The sequence below is a fragment of the Lepidochelys olivacea genome, assembly GCF_965140295.1.
Source record: "Lepidochelys olivacea isolate rLepOli2 genome assembly, chromosome: 7".
Classification (NCBI taxonomy): domain Eukaryota; kingdom Metazoa; phylum Chordata; order Testudines; family Cheloniidae; genus Lepidochelys; species Lepidochelys olivacea.
This window is the reverse complement of record NC_140417.1, coordinates 70672474-70691078: the sequence shown is the minus strand read 5'-3', so window position 1 is coordinate 70691078 and position 18605 is coordinate 70672474. Positions and strand designations below refer to the sequence as shown.

At 40.4% G+C, this 18605-nt stretch overlaps 1 protein-coding gene across 2 annotated transcripts in view; it reads right to left on the bottom strand.

The window, feature by feature from the left end:
* NRG3 (neuregulin 3) overlaps nt 1–18605 on the bottom strand; it is a 910532-nt gene that overhangs the window by 532020 nt on the left and 359907 nt on the right. For both annotated transcript variants that reach the window (XM_084635085.1, XM_084635086.1), the window contains exon 2: nt 5784–5913. In XM_084635085.1, coding sequence (XP_084491211.1) covers nt 5784–5913 — 130 coding nt within the window. The remainder of the gene's footprint in view (nt 1–5783; nt 5914–18605) is intronic.

Here is an 18605-nt window from a genome sequence, read left to right as displayed (position 1 = left end):
GAGTGAACCAAAACAGAGGTTGGGAAGGAGACAGTGCACAAGGACTACATCTCTCTGAAAATGAGTTTATCACAGAGATGACATTAGAATTCTCTCCCCCGGATCCTTAGTTTCTGCAAGGGTTCTAGCCAACAACCTCAGCCCATTCTATAAAGGGTCAAACCTTTTCCTTTGTTGGGTTTTGGGGGTTCCTCTCCTCCTTGTGTTTATGTTCTATGGAAAGGAACCATCAGAACCTTTCCTTTTTCCAGTCCTTACTGAGAGTTGAGCAAAAGAAAAGGCAGAACAAAATAACGTAACCCAGAAGATAGGGGCTTGAAAGCTACAAATATTCTCTAAAACAGGGGTCGGCAACCTATGGCACACGTGCCAAAGACAGCACGTGAGCAGATTTTTTTTTTAAATGGCATGCTGCTGGGTCCCAGCCACCAGCCTGCTGCCGAACCCAGGCCAGGACCCCAGCAGGCAGCAGCATGCCATTAAAAATCCTTCCCACCCCGGCCCACTCTTCTCAACCCCCCGTGTCCCATCCCCGCAGGGACAGGGTGAAGAAGCTTGGTCTGCAGCAGCTGCTGCAGGGCAGGCAAGCTCCCCTCTCCCCGGCCTCTTCCCCCAGCATGCTGGGTTCCTGGCCCTCCTCCTCTCCCTCCCTGCCCCCGATCCGCTGATGGCCCCTGCGAGGAGGGGGAGAAGCGGAGCCACAGCAAGCTCGCTGCTCCGGGGAGGAGGCAGAGAAGAGGTGGGTACGGGGCCTTGGGGAAGGGGGGTGGATTCAGGGCAATCCCCTCCAGCCCCCTGCCATGAGCCACTCCGGGCAGGGGGCTGGAAGCACCCTCACAATCCCAGCCCTCTGCCCTGACTCCAGCACCCACACCCTGAGCCCTCTGCCCTGACTCCTGCACCTCCTCACACGCCCAGCCCCCCCCACACTCCATGCCCTGACTCTTGCACCCCCTATATTCTCAACTCCACCCTGAGCACCAAACGGGAGCTCCTGCACCCCCCCTCCCCACATTCCCACCTGCACCCCTCGCACCAAATGGGAGCTGCCCAGGTAAGCACTCCACACCCAAACCTCCTGCCCCAACCCTGAGCCCCCTCCCTCATTCTAGCTTCTGGCCAGACCCTGCACCCCAACCCCCAGCCTGCTCCTTCACCCCCAGCCTTGTGCTCAGTGCACCCCCACCCTCAGCTCAGTGCAGAGAGAGAGGAAGAGAATGGGCTAGAACCAGGGAGAAGGTAGGTACCCACTCTGTGTGGGCAGCGCTGGGATCCCAGACTGGCAGCGGGCTTAGTGGGGCCGGCAGCCGGGACCCTGGCTGGCAGGAGCTGGCAGACAGAACCCCAGACCGGCAGCGGGCTGAGTGGCAGCAGGCTGAGCTGCTCAGCCCACTGCCAGTCTGGGGTTCTCACTGCCAGCCCCTTGCCAACCGGGGTCCCAGCTGCAGGCCCTGCTCAGCCTGCTGCTGGCCTGGGTGAACAGAACCCCAGGCTGGCAGCGGGCTGAGTGGGCCAGCAGGGTAAGATCAGCATTTTAAATTTATTTTTAAATGAAGCTTCTTAAACATTTTGAAAACCTTGTTTACTTTACAATAGTTTAGTTATATAATATATAGACTTGTAGAGAGACCTTCTAAAAACATTTAAATGCATTACTGGCACGCAAAACCTTAAATTAAAGTGAATAAATGAAGACTTGGCACACCCCTTCTGAAAGGCTGCTGACCCCTGCTCTAAAATAAAACCTTATTTAAAAGGAAGACACAGAAAACGTTATTTCAGACACCAGAATCTACATTTAACTTGGTTTGTATATAGTCAGATAAATAGTATGTTCGTTGCTCAACAATTGACCCATTATTTTATAAACTGATATACAGATAACCTTATCACAGATTCAGCAAATGAAGCTGTTTGCAAAAATCAGGTATAAAAAATCAGACAACATATGTTTGTGCTACCTCTAAATTTACAACTTAAGACTTCAGTTTTAAGAAAAAGCATCCCTATTCAGTAAGTGAACTTCAGCCCAGGGAATAGCTATGTCCAAGAAGTTTTTTCTAGTGCCAATCTACACAATTTATGGGCAGGCTAATGCTATCATACCTTAATATTTCTGAACACTAAACACACATATTTGAAAATAGAATGCAAAATCAGCACAAAGGGCATCCTTGTTTATGAATGGATGTGAGAATCCAAGAGAAACTTGGTGGTTTTCCTCCTTATACACATTTCTATCTCTAAGTATTGGCACAAGTTAGAATTTCAACCAAACATGGCTATTGAAACTACTGTTTTCTACCATTCTCTATTTTAGTTGAAGAGTGAGCTAACAGCTGGTAACTAGGAATGAGCCCAAATACTTTCATACCTTGGGGTGCCAAACAGGATCACGGGGGTTTTTTTAGATCATTCTCTAAGTATAAGATACACTAGAGGAACTGGACACAAAACTCCATGTGTGTATCACAGCAACAGTGGCCTTCAGCCACCTTCGTACCCCATTTCTGGGAGTTCAGATCAGTCCCTGGCAATTTAGAGCAGCCCAAATGCTGCTTTAGATTTGCCAGTTTGGAGCAGATCCCAAAGGAAAAGTTATGTCAGCAGGGATTGGCAGCGTGTATCGTTCCCTAGCCATGCATTCTTTTGCTCCCTAATCCAGTGGGGATTGGGAGGGGTGGCACAAAGGAGCTATAATGGCTTTTCTCAGCTCATGGATTCCCCCATGCTGATGGAATCCCCAGCCACCCATATAGGAAAGCTTTAAACTCCCTTTGTGCTGCCAGTGGCATAATGGCAGAGCTTGGATGGTCAAGCATCTTGCTCAAAATCTTTAATAATTGCTGAAAGAACTATTAAAATTTGGTCCTACGGAAACAGCACTCCTATACTTATACACTCTCACAAAAAAGTTATCAGATGAAATATTTAACATTGTTGTGACCTGAGCAATGTGAGCCCAACGATTGTGTCAACATCAAGGTCTGCAAAATTCAGATGTTCTGCTTGCTTAACTCCCGTTGAAATAAATAGTTCTACTCATGGATCAGATGCAGAATCAAACCCTAATGAGAATGTATTATATAACTTAGTTTTATCTCTAAATCGTGAAGATGGTGTATGGTGATATAACAGAATGACTAACATCAATGCAAGTCACATAATACTCTCATAAACCAGAAAAATTGCTAACTATTTTTCGGTACCCGTCAGCTGTACTAATGTTACCAATGGCATAAGTGCTAATGAAGTTGTGTTTACTACTGTCTCAGAGCAGACTAATGTGACACAGCAGGAAAAAATGCCTATACCCCATCCACACTAGTGCTGACACCATTGATGGCACTGGTGCTGGGGGGAAAAGGTACAAATTTTCCTAGTGTAGTCATGTCAGGAAACCTGAATCCTAGCCTCAAAATTTAGAGGACAAAGTAATTATTGCCCCGTTCAAATAGGGAGTCCATATCGGATGCTATGTTATAATAAATTCAGTTTATTCAGGGCAAAGATGATGTTGTTTTCTCAGATATTCAGTGAGAGATGCCTCCTTATATACTTTGGGTACCTCGTAACCTTATGGAAAAGGTACAGAATTTAACAGAACATGCTAACCTTTCTATAGGTTTTTTTTGAACCACCTTTTATAGATTACTATGAAGAATTCTATTATGCTATAGAATTTTTTTAGAAGATCCAAGCATGTATAAAAGACCTCGTTCTTAAATTTTGTAGGGTTTAGAGTAATTTCTACAGAATCCTATTACAGCATTTCCCTTGAGTCTTATAACTGTGTGACGCATCTTTTTCCTGTGGGCAAAGCAACGCAGGAGAAGAAGGAAGGTGAAGATATCTCACCCACACAATGATGGATAACTCAATATTCTCTCTCTCATATGTCATGGCCAGAAGCCTGAATGGACCCGCCAGTGATTCTTATTCACGTGAGAAACAACAACATGAAATAGTGGTTTTCTGTAATAGAGTACCAGTATCAGGAAAACTGCAGTACCAATGCCATATCATTATTCTGAGAGAACCACCATTTAAGTGACATTATGGCCACAGTGAATAAGCAAGAACTTGGGGAGGACAAGCCAAGTGAAAGACCTTGAAAGTGAAACAAAGAAAATAGCAGTTCATTGTCAATATTTATTCCTGATGGTATTTAATCAATATAACCCATATACAATTACAAAAATAGACTGTGCCAAATATCCACTGACAGAAATGAGCTGGCTAACAAGGACCATATTAACTTCCACTTGCTTATTTTCTGTTGGTTTTGTTTAATCTGCCTCCACAGAAAAGTACCCAAATATTTGACAGATTCCCTACACTGTAGTTTTCTTAATGTCCAAATGAAGGCTACAAATTGCTTACCTGCCTTAATAAAACAATTTTTAAAAATAGGTATACAATTTCATGATGGTTTGGTTAGGAGATGTCATCCTTTTTAATGCTGCATGATTCAGAAGAATTAATTTAATAAGTGTGTCATAGGAGAAGAGTAAATAATGGAGAGAGATGAATGATCACTGAAGCATATACAAATTGAAAGGGAAAACAAATTACCAGCACAACACTAAAAATAAAAAGCTTTGAGGGATATCTTTCTGATAATTTGATTGGTGCATTAACCTTTAACAGCCCAACTTTCAAACATGGGCACTCAAAGAAGAGGGGTGAAATTTTCTAAAGCACCTAGATGATTTAGGACCTTACAAGCCTAAATCTCATTGAAAGTCAGTGGGACTTAGGCTCCTAAATTAGCTAGGTGTTGCAATGCTAAGTGCAGGAATGCCTAAATACTTTTAAAAATCTGAGCCTTAGTCTCCAAGTTATGTAAGTGCTTTTGAAAATTTTACCACAGCATTCTCTCATATATGGATGTCTCAGTTTGGCATTTACACTTGTAAATATCCATTTTATATGCCTGTACTGTATGCCAATTAAAGTGCCCCAAAAGGAGGATTTGAATGTTCTTGTTATCTGATCCTGTTTCAGATGGGTTCTATTTTTAAAATATTTGGATATTTAAAAACAAACACAGCTGTCTGCATTATTTTCTCATTTGTTTTCATTTTGAGGACAGAGTTAAAGGATTCCTTCTCTTCCCTCTGCCCCACTTGTATTGGCCAGAATCTCTGATATTTATTATGATGAATCACTTTTTCAGCAATCTTTAAAATCGCTTCAAAAAATCGCTTCAAAAATCACATACCTTTCTGGTGTTATATAGAAATTAACAGACAAATAAGAATAAAGGAGTCAAAATGCACATAAGCTTCACAAAGGCTCCACAACCCTTTTCTCCAGTGCAGCGTGTCAGATATAACCACTGTTAATCCATTAGATCCATGACCAAAGCTTTTTTCCCTCGTTGAGCACTAGCATCAAAATGCTGATCTGACTATGCAAATACATGGAAACTGATCATTTAAAACATCAAGTTAAGGTAATTGCTTAAAATTGTCCAAATAAAAATAAATTTCTGTATCTCTGCTGGATTGTCATTTTGGAAAACACTAGGATATTAAGAATTAGTCTCATCAACGCAGCCAATCAAAGCATTGCTGCTTCTTTCCCTACTTTAGTCCTACAAAAATAACACTACAGATTAGAAAACTCAAGCAAGACAGACCCAATCATCATACTTTCCACTAGTTTGTATATGTTCATGTGACTTCTAGGTCAATATTTATTTTGTGAATGTTGTATGCTTGGATATTACCAAATCTTTTGGCAAGTTTTTTGCCAACACATTTGGTGCAGTGACTTACCGGCAGTGTTTGTGTGATCCTGTTAAGGTTTCAATCACAAAGCATTCCCCATCATTGAGACAGTATGCAAGATCTTTATCTTTGCATGGCTTAAAGTGCTCAGATCGCTCAGTGGAATACGTTGTGGTATCTGTGGACAAAACATAGGAAAAGAAATGCCATTAGACTACCATCAAAATGTAGGATGCCATTAAAAATTGCTTTAAAGACCTTTGGAATCTAGTCCAACAACCATGTTTACATACAGAAGTGCCAATTTAAATCCATGTTAAATGACAAAATGATGTTGCACTGTCCACTGCATTGATCAATTTCCATTAAAATTTAGTAATTTTTCCCTTTGTTGCTATACTTTCAGAAATGTGTCATATTTGACCTGTGGCTTCTGCAGCAAAGTATCACAGAAATAGCAACGTTTCACCGTTAGACCATCCACGTTTATGGAGAGAACAACAGGCAGAGTTTATTTCCAGTTAGAGCTGGTTAAATTTTTTGAATTCAACTTATTTTCTTCTGAAAAATGGCCTTTTTTGTTTTGTTTTCAAAAAAATTCCAGTACAAGTCAAACAATCTTCAACCATTAAGAAGAAGAGGTAAAAAGAGCCTACTCAAGATTCTCATTCAGAAAGGGCCTGGATTTCAGACCCCTTTCACCTAAGCTGTGTCATTTTCAGGGATATAGTCTTCCAGCTGTATGGGAAACATGTAATGACTAAGTTTTAGAGGAACACAAAACTTAGTTTAAGCTATAGAAGGAAAAACATGGAAGTAGACAATTGAATATAGTCTTAAAATTTGGCCTCCCTTTCTGCTGCCGGATCCATTTATGAACCCCACCCCTGCCCAAAAAAACAAACAAACAAACAAAAACCAAGCCCAATTTCTGCAGTTTTTTCACGGGTTTGGCATTTCTGATTACAATATGCTGCTGCAAAAGGTTAAGACCAAAAACAAAAGAAGTCCCTTGCAATTTAAACACATTTCTTATCCCTCACTCTAACCGCCCCTCCCTCCACCACCACCACCCTCCAGATTGGCCATGCTCAAAACAACTTTCATTTAATAACATTCTACAGCTGGCAGCAAACTGCTTCATTAGCTTTCTTTGTTTTCCCCCTTTGTGAGAAAAGACAGTTTGAAGCATTTATTCACTTAAATTCAACTGCTCAGAAGCACAAGAAAGAAAAAAAAATTGACTTTATACTACAGTCTTGACTACTTTCTAGAGAAGTACTGAGAAATATCACTATGACTGTCATTTTGGGGAAGTACTGTCGAAGTTTAAATGCACTATGCGGTTAATTTGTATTTTAATGCAGTTTACTGTACACAGAAGTCAGCTTTAACCATATAGCCGTGTCTTCATTAGAAATACTTATACCAGTGTAGTGACACTTACGCAAACCCCACATATAGTGCTCAAAGGAAATATGGGGAAGCTGCACCAACGTAAACCCCATGTAAAAGTCGGATATGCACTTTTTCCAAAGAGATATACAGAAAGTAGTACATCTTGCTCTAATCCTGTACCCTCTCAGTTTGCCAAATTCAAGTGAGACCAGTGTTCATTTTCATTGCAAAGCAAAATCTTCCTGCTCAGAAACCCGTTCCTTGTTTAGGTACAAACATTTTATATTCAGATCTTTGCCCCAACTTAAATAGGGTCTTCAAGACTGTAAACTGTGTGTGTGTGCACGCGTGCTTCAAGTTCTACCAGAATTCATATAACGAGCAAATATAAGTTCATGGTCAGAGTAGTTTGTTTTTTAAATTTACATATAAGGCTCCACAATAATTATGATTAACATGCTAACTGAATTGAGAGAGAAGAAGAGGCAAGACTCATGGAACAATGACCTTCAGCTCCAGCTGCTCTGCAACAAGGCCCAAAGTTGGAGATATTCATGAGATATTCATGGGGAGAACCAGAGAAAGCTGACAATATGGTTGGCATATGCAACATTAATTGGGACAAACTGTGTGCCTGAGGAACAGGATTGCATTGAAGGCCGTGGAAGTATACACAATATACCACTTTCATGAATATCATCTCACCTCTTCTTCTCTATATTGGGTTTGCTCATGCTCTGTGAGGTGCCACCTGGGAGCAGTCCCTGCAAATGTGTAAATTCCTTGTATGGGGAAGGTTAACATAAAGAAGATCTCTGTATCTTCCACATCCCCATGCATAAGGGGCAGGAACAGTCTGGCTCCTTAATGTGTAAAGAATTTTGTATCTGTTTTGGAAATTGGAATCATGTCCCTTGAGTTCTCCGTTCAATGTTTTCAGCTGTAGATATGAAGGATGACTGGGTTTCTAAGAGATTAGAATTTTAGTTATCTTGTTTCCCCACGATGTTACATGCTTTTGTTGCAGCTTCATTATATATTTAAAATACATGTTTAGAACCATAGCCAGGAATTTAGGGGGGAAGTGGGAAAGTATTATAGGGGCTACAAATATATGTTTGAACTCTTCCTAACTGGACTCTTCCTTAAGCTGATTATTTTGAAGGATCCTTCTTTTGTAACTGATCTCTACCACTCTCCACCCTACTGTCAATACTAAAGTTCCCTTCCCCTGAATGAATTGCCTCTGAAGTTCCCTACTCTTGGTTTAGCTCAAGTTCTTGTGGGCAGCTGACATGACACCATCAAATTAGGCCTGAATAAAGACTGGGAGTGGCTGGATGACTACAAAAAATAATTTTCCCTCTGTTGATATTCTCATCTTCTTGTCAACTTGGAAATGGGTAACATCCACCCTAATTGAATTGGCCTCATTAGCACTGATCCCCCATTTGGTAAGGCAACTCCCATCTTTTCATGTGCTGTGTATTTATACCTATCTACTGTATTTTCCACTTTATGCAGCTGATGAAGTGGGTTATAGCCCACGAAAACTTATGCCCAAATAAATTTGTTAGTCTCTAAGTTGCCACAGGGACTCCTCGTTTTATTCAAAAATATTTAACTGTTGGGGTTGGAAGGCTCTCATGCAGACCATATGTTCTCATAAGGGATATATAAATGCCAATAACCCATGGCTTGGTTCCTCTATTTTGCTGAGCTGCCACCCCCCTTAGTTACTGATAAGATTAGTAAATGTAGCTGTTCTTCCCTATAGCTCCATCCTTCTAATCCCCTTTAGACTTAATTCATGCCTATTTTATATTAAGTATAAAGTAATCTAGTGGTGGGTAAGCTGAGCTCCTAGTGCTAAGGCCAGTCTATGGCCTCTTGAACAAATCCTTTGCAAGTAGAGTCAATCTCCAACAGAACTATTTCATTCAGAGAATGTCAAATGCCAGGGATCATGGATTTCTGCTGGAACCCTTCCTGCTAAGTTAGGGTGCAGAATTTCTAGGTTCGTTTCTCACTTTCCTTTTTTGTCTCACATTCTCTGCAAAGCCAGTCAAGGAGCAGCATGAATGATTCTCGTGGTCCCAGCTTGAACAACCTGTTTTCAGAGGTCATTGATTAGCAAGGGGAAGCAGAATCGGGTTTAAGTTTCATGGACAGAATTTCAGATCCTTCATTTAGCAGTTTGGATTTTAGGACCTTAGTTCAAAACTTAAGTTGTTTGAAATATAAAAATGAGTGAAACATTTAGTAGGCTTTTTTTAAATTGAAGTATTTTTGTACAGTGTTTCAGTCTAAAAGTATTCATTATATTCCTCTTATTACCTTTTCTCTCCTAAACCCTGAATTATTCAATCTACTCCACTGTCACCTACCAAAACAGCTTATTTCTTGAATGTTCCTCAGAGAGATCAGCTGCTTTTGCTATGGTCAGAATTTGTGTACACTAAATATTCCCCAAGGTCTGTGCTCAGCATTTCCAATTTGCTATTTTGTGTGCTGGTAGTAACGTAGTTTTGATTGTGGAGGCATCTAGATAGACTTATGTGTAGTGCTGGGGAGGAGCCGGTGGTCGTGGTACATGTAGGTACCAATGATGCAGGGAAGGGTAGGAGAGACATCCTAGAGGCCAAATTTAGGCTGCTAGGAAAGAGACTGAAATCCAGTACCTTTATAGTGGCATTCTCAGAAATGCTTCCACTTCCACGCACAGGACCAGGTAGGCAGGCAGAGCTTCAGAGTCTCAATGCATGGATGAGACGATGGTAGGGAGGAGGGGTTTAGATTTATTAGGAACTGGGGAAACTTTTGGGATAGGGGGAGCCTACAGGGCTCTACCTAAACCAAAGTGGATCCAGACTTCTGGCACTTAACATTAAAAAGGTTGCAGAGCAGTTTTTAAACTAAGAGATGGGCGGAAGCAGATTGCTGCAGAGGAGCATGTGGATCGGACAGAAACTTCTCTGAGAGGAGAGTCTATTGATAGAGATTCTCTAGGTTTTAGTCAGGCAGAGAGGATGGAAGAGGATAAAGTATGGGCCAGATCAGACAAGAAACATTCACAAAGAATCTGACACATCAGAAAAGGGCAGACAAACAACCAGTGACAAGTTTTTAAAGTGCTTGTACACAAATGCTAGAAGTCTAAATAATAAGATGGGTGAACTAGAGTATCTCATTTTAAAGGCAGATATTGATATAATAGGCATCACAGAAACCTGGAGTGAGGACAATCAATATGACCATCATTCCGGGGTACAAAATATATTGCAAGGACAGAACAGCTCATGCGCGGGAGGGGTAGAATGGCACTAAATGTGAAAGAAAATGTAGAATCAAATGAAATCTTAAATGAATCCACATGTTCCATAGAATCTCTATGAATAGTAATGCCATGCTCTAATAAGAATATAACAATAGGGATCTATTATCGACCACCTGACCAGGACAGTGATAGTGACTACAAAATGCTGAGGGAGATTAGAGAGGCTATCAAAATAAAGAACTCAAGAATAGTGGGGGATTTCAATTATCCACATATTGACTGGGTACATGTCACCTCCGGACGAAATGCAGAGACAAAACTTCGATATTTTAAATGACTGCTTCTTGGAGCAGCTGGTACAGGAACCCACAAGGGGAGAGGCAATTCTTGATTTAGTCGTGAGTGGAGCGCAGGATCTGCTCCAAGAGGTAACTATAACAGGACCGCTTGGAAATAGTGACCATAGTATAATATTCAACATTCTTGTGGTGGGACGAACACCTCAGCAGCCCAACACTGACATTTAATTTCAGAAAGGGGAACTATGCAAAAATGAGGAGGTTAAACAGAAATTAAAAAGGTACAATGACTAGAGTGAAATTCCTGCAAGCTGCATGGACGCTTTTCAAAGACGATAATAGAGGCCCAACTTAAATGTATACCCCAAATTAAAAAACACAGTAAAAACTAAAAAAGAGCCACCATGGCTTAACAACCATGTAGAAGAATCAGTGAGAGATAAAAAGGCATCTTTTAAGAAGTAGAAGTCAAATCCTAGTGAGGTAAATAGAAAGGAGCATAAACACTGCCAAATTAAGTTTAAAAATGTAGTAAGAAAAGCCAAAAAGGAGTTTGAAGGACAGCTAGCCAAAAACTCAAAAACGTAACAACAAAATGTTTAAGTACACCAGAAGCAGGAAGCCTGCTAAACAACCAGTGGGGCCCCTGGACGATAGAGATAAAAAAGGAGCACTTAAAGACGATAAAGTCATTGCGGAGAAACTAAATGAATTCTTTGCTTCAGCCTTCACGGCTGAGGATGTTAGGGAGATTCCCAAACCTGAGCTGTCCATGTCTTACTAATCTATTAGAGTTCTCTGAAGGGGTCAACAAACATGTTGACAAGGGGGATCCAGTGGACATAGTGTACTGAGATTTCCAGAAAGCCTTTGACAAGGTCCCTCACCAAAAGCTCTTAAATAAATTAAGTTGTCATGGGATAAGAGGGAAGATCCTTTCATGGATTGAGAACTGGTTAGAAAACAGGGAACAAAGGGAAGGAATAAATGGTAAATTTTCAGAATGGAGAGGGGTAACTAGTGGTGTTCCCCGCGGGTCAGTCCTAGGACCAATCCTATTCAACTTATTTATAAATGATCTGGAGAAAGGGGTAAACAGTGACGTGGCAAAGTTTGCAAATGATAGTTAAGACCAAAGTAGACTGTGAAGAACTTCAAAAAGATCTCACCAAACTAAGTGATTGGGCACGAAAATGGCAAATTAAATTTAATGTGGATAAATGTAAAGTAATACACATTTGGAAAAAATAACCCCAACAATACATACAATATGTTGGGGGGCTAATTTAGCTACAACTACTCAGGAAACAGATCTTGTAGTCATCGTGGATAGTTCTCTGAAGACGTCCACGCAGTGTGCAGCGGCAGTCAAAAAAGCAAACCGGATGTTAGGAATCATTAAAAAAGGGATAGAGAATAAGACCGAGAATATCTTATTGCCCTTATATAAATCCATGGTACACCCACATCTTGAATACTGCTTACAGATGTGGTCCCCTTATCTCAAAAAGGATATACTGGCATTAGAAAAGGTTCAGAAAAGGGCAACTAAAATGATTAGGGGTTTGGAACGCATCCCATATGAGGAGAGATTAAAGAGGCTAGGACTTTTCATCTTGGAAAAGGAGAGACTAAGGGGGGATATGGTAGAGGTATAGAAAATCATGAGTGGTGTGGAGAAAATGAATAAGGAAAAGTTATTTTCTTGTTCCCATAATATAAGAACTAGGGGCCACCAAATGAAATTAATGGGCAGCAGGTTTAAAACAAATAAAAGGAAGTTCTTCTTTACACAGTGCATGGTCAACCTGTGGAACTCCTTGCCTGAGGAAGTTGTGAAGGTTAGGACTATAACAGAGCTTAAAAGAGAACTGGATAAATTCATGGAGGTTAAGTCCATTAATGGCTATTAGCCAGGATGGGTAAGGAATGGTGTCTCTAGCCTCTGTTTGTCAGAGGGTGGAGATCGATGGCAGGAGAGAGATCACTTGATCATTACCTGTTAGGGTCACTCCCTCTGGGGCACCTGGCATTGACCACTGTCAGCAGACAGGATACTGGGCTGGATGGACCTTTGGTCTGACCCAGTATGGCTGTTCTTATGAGGTGGTCTGATGTAAAACAGATGTTAAGATTTACAGTATCAGTGGAAAAGCATAGTATTGATGGACCGCTGGTATTCTAAACGTATACACTGCAGTGGAAGGCAGCATTACATGTCTACATATCTGTTATGGAAAGCAGATCAGTTGCTTTCCTTTCTTGGAAAAGGAAAATATCTCTTGGGTCTATATCCAACAGTACAGGCTTGGTATCTAAGCCAGTTTTAAAATGAATGAAATGCAAGGTCTTCCATCATTTGCTGTGGGAGACTGTTCTACAGTGCATAGAGCTCACCATTAGGAATGTTTTCCAGAGAGACCACTTTAGTTATAGGTGAATTTAAGAAAAAAAAACCCACAGTGTTCTAGGAATTCCCCATGTACCCCATGCATACAGTGTGCCAGTTTTGAAAGTCACTCCCCCTCTTTTGGTCTGCCACAGACCAGATTTGTTAACCTTCCAGACACATGGCAAAGCCTATGTTTTTCCTCTTTTCTCTAAGGATGCGGAGAAGGGGGTGGGCTGGAGTGACTGAATTTATGTATGGTTCTTGGTTTATATTTTTGATTGTAATTTCTGAGATAGACGTCTGGAGTACTGGTTGTCTGCCTTTTTTATATTTTAAAATTCAAATAAATACAGATTACTCCTGAAGTGCCGAATTAAAAACCATACATACTGTAGTGAAAGACTGGGCTAATACACCTGTGCCCCTCATCCTCCAACATACAGGCATACACAAATACTTTTTAACACTTCTGTTTGTAAGTTTGCAAAGAAAGTGGCATAAAGCTAAGATACTTGTTCCATTAATGCTGTTGTAAACAGCTAACCCCTCTCATAGTTATCAAGTGATTAAAAATACCATATGTCAAATCTCCACTCACTCATATGTGGAACTGAAATCTTTAGATTAGCCAGTGGAAAGTAGTAAGCAGAAAGCAGATCATTACATTACTTCGCATTTTTTTTAAAAAACCGTAATATTTGGAGTACCTGAAGGACTGAGGCAAGTCCACATTTTCAAAAGATCAGCCAACCTTTTAAATGCAGCTCCAGCCCTAACACAGCCGCACCTACCTCTAGAACCGATGAAAGACAGCAAACCTCAACCAAAAAACCACTTTCAAATCGAGACCCCCAGCCTCTCTCTTAACACACACCCAGCTGCAACCCAGCATTATGAAGTTTTCAGCAATGTGTGTTGCAGTGTCTGTCAGCTGCTACAGTATGTTTGCTGCAGGAAGCACATTGGGAACTTTGTAAAATACTGTAGTGAAGACAGTAGAAAAGTAAACAACAAAACAGCGCAAAAATAATAGTCACAATCCTAAAACATATTTCCCCCAGAAGACCTCCCAATAGGAAGCTTGGAAGTTTCTCAACCACAACAATTTTTTAAATAAAAAAATGAGTAGTGAGACATGAAGACTGCCACACAAACAAACTGTACCTAATTTGAAACCACTAGAAAACACAAAAATTAAAACTGGGTTAAATCCTGGGCCCACTGAAGCCAATGGCAAAACTCCCATTGACATAAGGGGACCCGGATTTCACCCAGAACTTTTATGATCATGTACTTTGGGGGGAGCATACAATTCCCCCAATTCTGTAATCATTTCCAGGTAAGCAGACCCTCTGCTGTGGCCTACGTTTCATACAAGAGAAATAGAACAGCGTACATATTATTCTGTTTCTTCACATGCTCCGTATGTTCGATAAAAATATATGAATACTTCTACAATAGTGAGATTTGAGTTATGCTGGGGGTACGGGGGGGGGGGGGGAAGACAGTAAGTACCTGTCATCTTTTTTTTTTTTTTTTAACAAGTTTAAATATCTTTTAAGGACCTACGTTTAAGGTTTAGCCTCATTCTACTGAATGAGAGTGAGTCCATGTTTAATAAATCAGTTATGAAGAAGAAAAATATTCAAAACAAAGTGATTTTGATGCAATTATCATAGGCCAGAAAAAAATGCCATGAAATGGAGAGATTCTCTCTCTTTGGCAACACATTCCATTGGTGGCATTACAGGAGGTGAAAAACAGCTCTGTTAATTAAAAAAAAAAAAATCCCCCAACGCTGCAGTGATAAATTACAGATAAAAGCTAAACACAGCATTCTACAAATTAAGCTTCTGCTGGAAAACAGTCAAGAGTTGTATTTGGTTTAATTAGCTTCTTTGAGCTAAATTTCCTAATACCTGCAAAAATGCAAAAAAATCACTCCTACTGTAACAACAATATTAAAAATGTGTCTATCTAGAAAGGCAGCAGTGTATTAGCTAGCAATCAAACCATGAAAGTTGGAGATTTCAACACACATCGCCTAGACATAAGGGTCTCAGACAAATGATCACATTTTAATGTAATAGCATTAAATTCTGAATTCAGATATGCCATGAAACTTTATTGGAAATTATTAAAAAGCCTGGTTTGTATGGCTCCTAAAGTTATTGTAACATATGATACTTCTTGAAAACTATCATGCTAATATGAGAGCTTCTATATTCCACGTGTATCTTGAATCTGGTATTGACTTTTTATAATGATCATCAAACAGATATACCTTCATTTGGGGGGGGAAAAAAGTGAAGATTGAGCATCAAATATTGTCAGTGGGAGACCAGTAATCTTTGTGATCACACAGCTCCATATATCTTGATCTATACAGAACCTCATAGCAAAGTACATGCATCTTTCATTAGAAATACAACAGCTAAAAATCAGTGTATATATTAAACATTATGTTTGCATCTACATCATTCTAGAATTAGGTATATTGTCCCCGGAAAAAAGACTAACATCATGCCCATGGGACAGAGATGTCCTTTGAAAAACTCCATTCCTTCACTGGAATCCCATCCGTCAAAGACATCTCTCCTTATGTTGTTAAATTAGTCTGTAGTCTTGGGGGTTATCTTGGGCTCTGCACTGGATGCTCAAACAACAGTGGAGGCAAAAATAATTCACTGTCATCTGTGATTGCCCAGATTTCATCAGACCCTGACTCTATGGGACTCAAATCTGGCCACGGCAATCCACATTTCTGTAACACATAGGCTCTACTACTATTCTCTGTATCATTATGAATTCCAAATGCCCTGAAAAAGCTCCACCTTAAACAAAGCAGCTTGCCTGCTCAGAAATACAGGTCACCAGGAACACATCACCCCAATGCTCTGCTCTCTACATTGGCTCCCTTTTGAACAGAGAATTCAGTTCAAGGTCTCTGCTGATTTTCAAAATTCTAAATGTATCTGGTCACAGCTATCTGAAAGTCCATCAGGCCTACAATGAAAGCTATGATGCACAGAACCACAGTTGTGATTGTGACAGAATACCCCATGTTTACACCCTATGGTAATGATCTTTTGTACAAAATATGACTTGTGAGGATTTCATTTGAATACTCATTTTCTGGTCATTATTGTCCTGGTAAAATGTGTGTGGCAACATTGTGATTCCATGGTATGGTGTTAACACATGTTCCCAACTGAGGTTGCCTTTAAGACTGACCTGTTTGCCATGTGTGCTCTGCTTAATTTGCATTTAAGCATTAAACAGTCAGTCATCAAGCAGAAAGGGAAATGAAGCTCAAACATATGAGGAAAAAAGCAATACCCTTTCCCCTACACTTTGCCTTCTGGTACCCCAGCTGGAAATGTTTTTTCAAGAGAGAGACAAACTATAAGAAGGAGGGACGAACACCCCAAGGCCCTCCCCTCTCTCTCTCTCTCCACACCTGAAGCAACAAAGGAAGCATTCATTGGATTCTGGGAGAAGAGAGATCCTGACCTAAGAAGTTTGGTCAGTAAGACTGATGAAAGCATGTGGAGAGAAGACATTGTTTTGAATTTAACAGTTTGTTAGGCATCCGTTGCATTTTATCTTTCTTTTTCTTGTAACCATTTCTGAGTTTTATGCCTCATTACTTGTACTCAGTTAAAATCTCTTTTTAGTTAATAAACTTGTTTGTTTTATCTAATCCAGTGTGTTTTAATTTAAGTGTTTGGGAAACTCCATTTGGGGTGGCAAGTTGTGTGCATATTATTCCTTTTTAAAAAAGAACGGACTTTACATAAACTTGTATTGTCCAGGAGAGGGCTGGGCAGAACAGGACATACATCTCTAGGGGAAAATCTAAGAGTAGGAGTGTGTTGGGGTCACCCTGCAGTATAACCGAGGCTGGTGAGAGCCAGAGTGTAATCCAGTTGTGGCTGGCCGGCTGCAGTTACACACAAACATGCAGGGTGTGGCTTGGATGCTGAAAGGCTGTTTGTGAGCAGCCCAGATGGGAGCTGCTTCAACCAAAACACTCTAAGGCACCCAGGGTTGCTGGGTAGGGGTGACAACTGCTCATTAGCCTGGATTGTACCCTGGTATGTCACAACTGTCAAACATTAGGGGAAGACTTTTGTTCACAGGAGCCTTGTCCAGAGTCAGCCCAAGACTAAGGAATTTACGGTTCTACCCAAATGAAGCAGATAATTAGGGATATGTACAAAGATGACTATCCCAGCCCTCCTTGCCTGAGCACATCTCAACTGCTGCAAAGATTCTTCCCTCATCAGTACCAACATATTAACACTTTCTTTAAAAAATTGTGATATGAGGTAAAACTACAGTAATATTGAAGCATAGATCTAGAAATGCTTGGAACTCCCAAACCACTGCTTTAATTTAGGTCTAAACACAATGTATAAGTTAGGGAGCAAGGTGATAAGCCACAAGATATATCACAGAATCAGCAATTATACTAATTTGCTTAATATCCAGATTGTGTGGGGAAGTTATATATATTTACAGTGGGTGAGAGAATGTATGAATTATGCACCTGTCTTTAATTTTGCCTTCTCTGATAAGGAGGCTCACATGATATTATCACTTAAAACAATCATACTGAAATGCAGAAAATGAAAGAACAATCACAGTCACAACAATGCTTGAGCAGAATACATTTCTCTCATCTTCAGAACACACAAGCACCATACCACCACTTATGTAATATTGCCTGGAAGCAACAGCTACTGCATTGTTTGCAGGAAATCAAAGAGACCCAGGCATGTTGATAAATTTGAGTCATCTCTTTAAATCAGCCCACTCCTCCTCCTCCCCCGCCCCCAAGAGCCTGATGCCAGAATCAAATACTTAAAATAGAATGTGACCTTGTTCCAAAAAAGAGATGTTGATGTTTTCATAACATTTCTCAGTTTAACATAACTTATGAGTAGAGTTGATTCAAATCAACGAAACACATTAATGGAGTCTCAAGCCAGTTCTACATTTTTCTGGGTGCAAACTACTACATGCTGTCAGAGAACAGGCTGCCTGCCACAGACTAAATTACAGGTCCACTTACACATTCCTAGACTAGGCATAGGCCTTCCAAATACTGTTTTCCTATTTTGAAAAACAAGTGAATACATATAAATGTCTGTCCAACAAGAACGTCTCACAATATGAAAGTGTCAGGAAGAAATGAGAAATAAAACTATCACTTCAGAATATGTTATGACATGGATATTTAAATATAGCAAATTCTCAGTGATTGATTTTTAAGAGTACAAAATTCGGCATCTTAGGCCATGTTCTTGCCTGTACCTTTACACAGAACTCCCATTGATACCAAGAGAAGTTTCATGTGCAGGAGTTAGTTAGGAAAAGGCCCCCAGTGGACACAATTGACCAGACTATTTAAAGAGTTCAGCACCCATAATTAGGATCAGATTTTGAGAAGAGCTCAGTTCTGATGCATGCACCAAAATAAGTCATTAAAATTCCAGAAG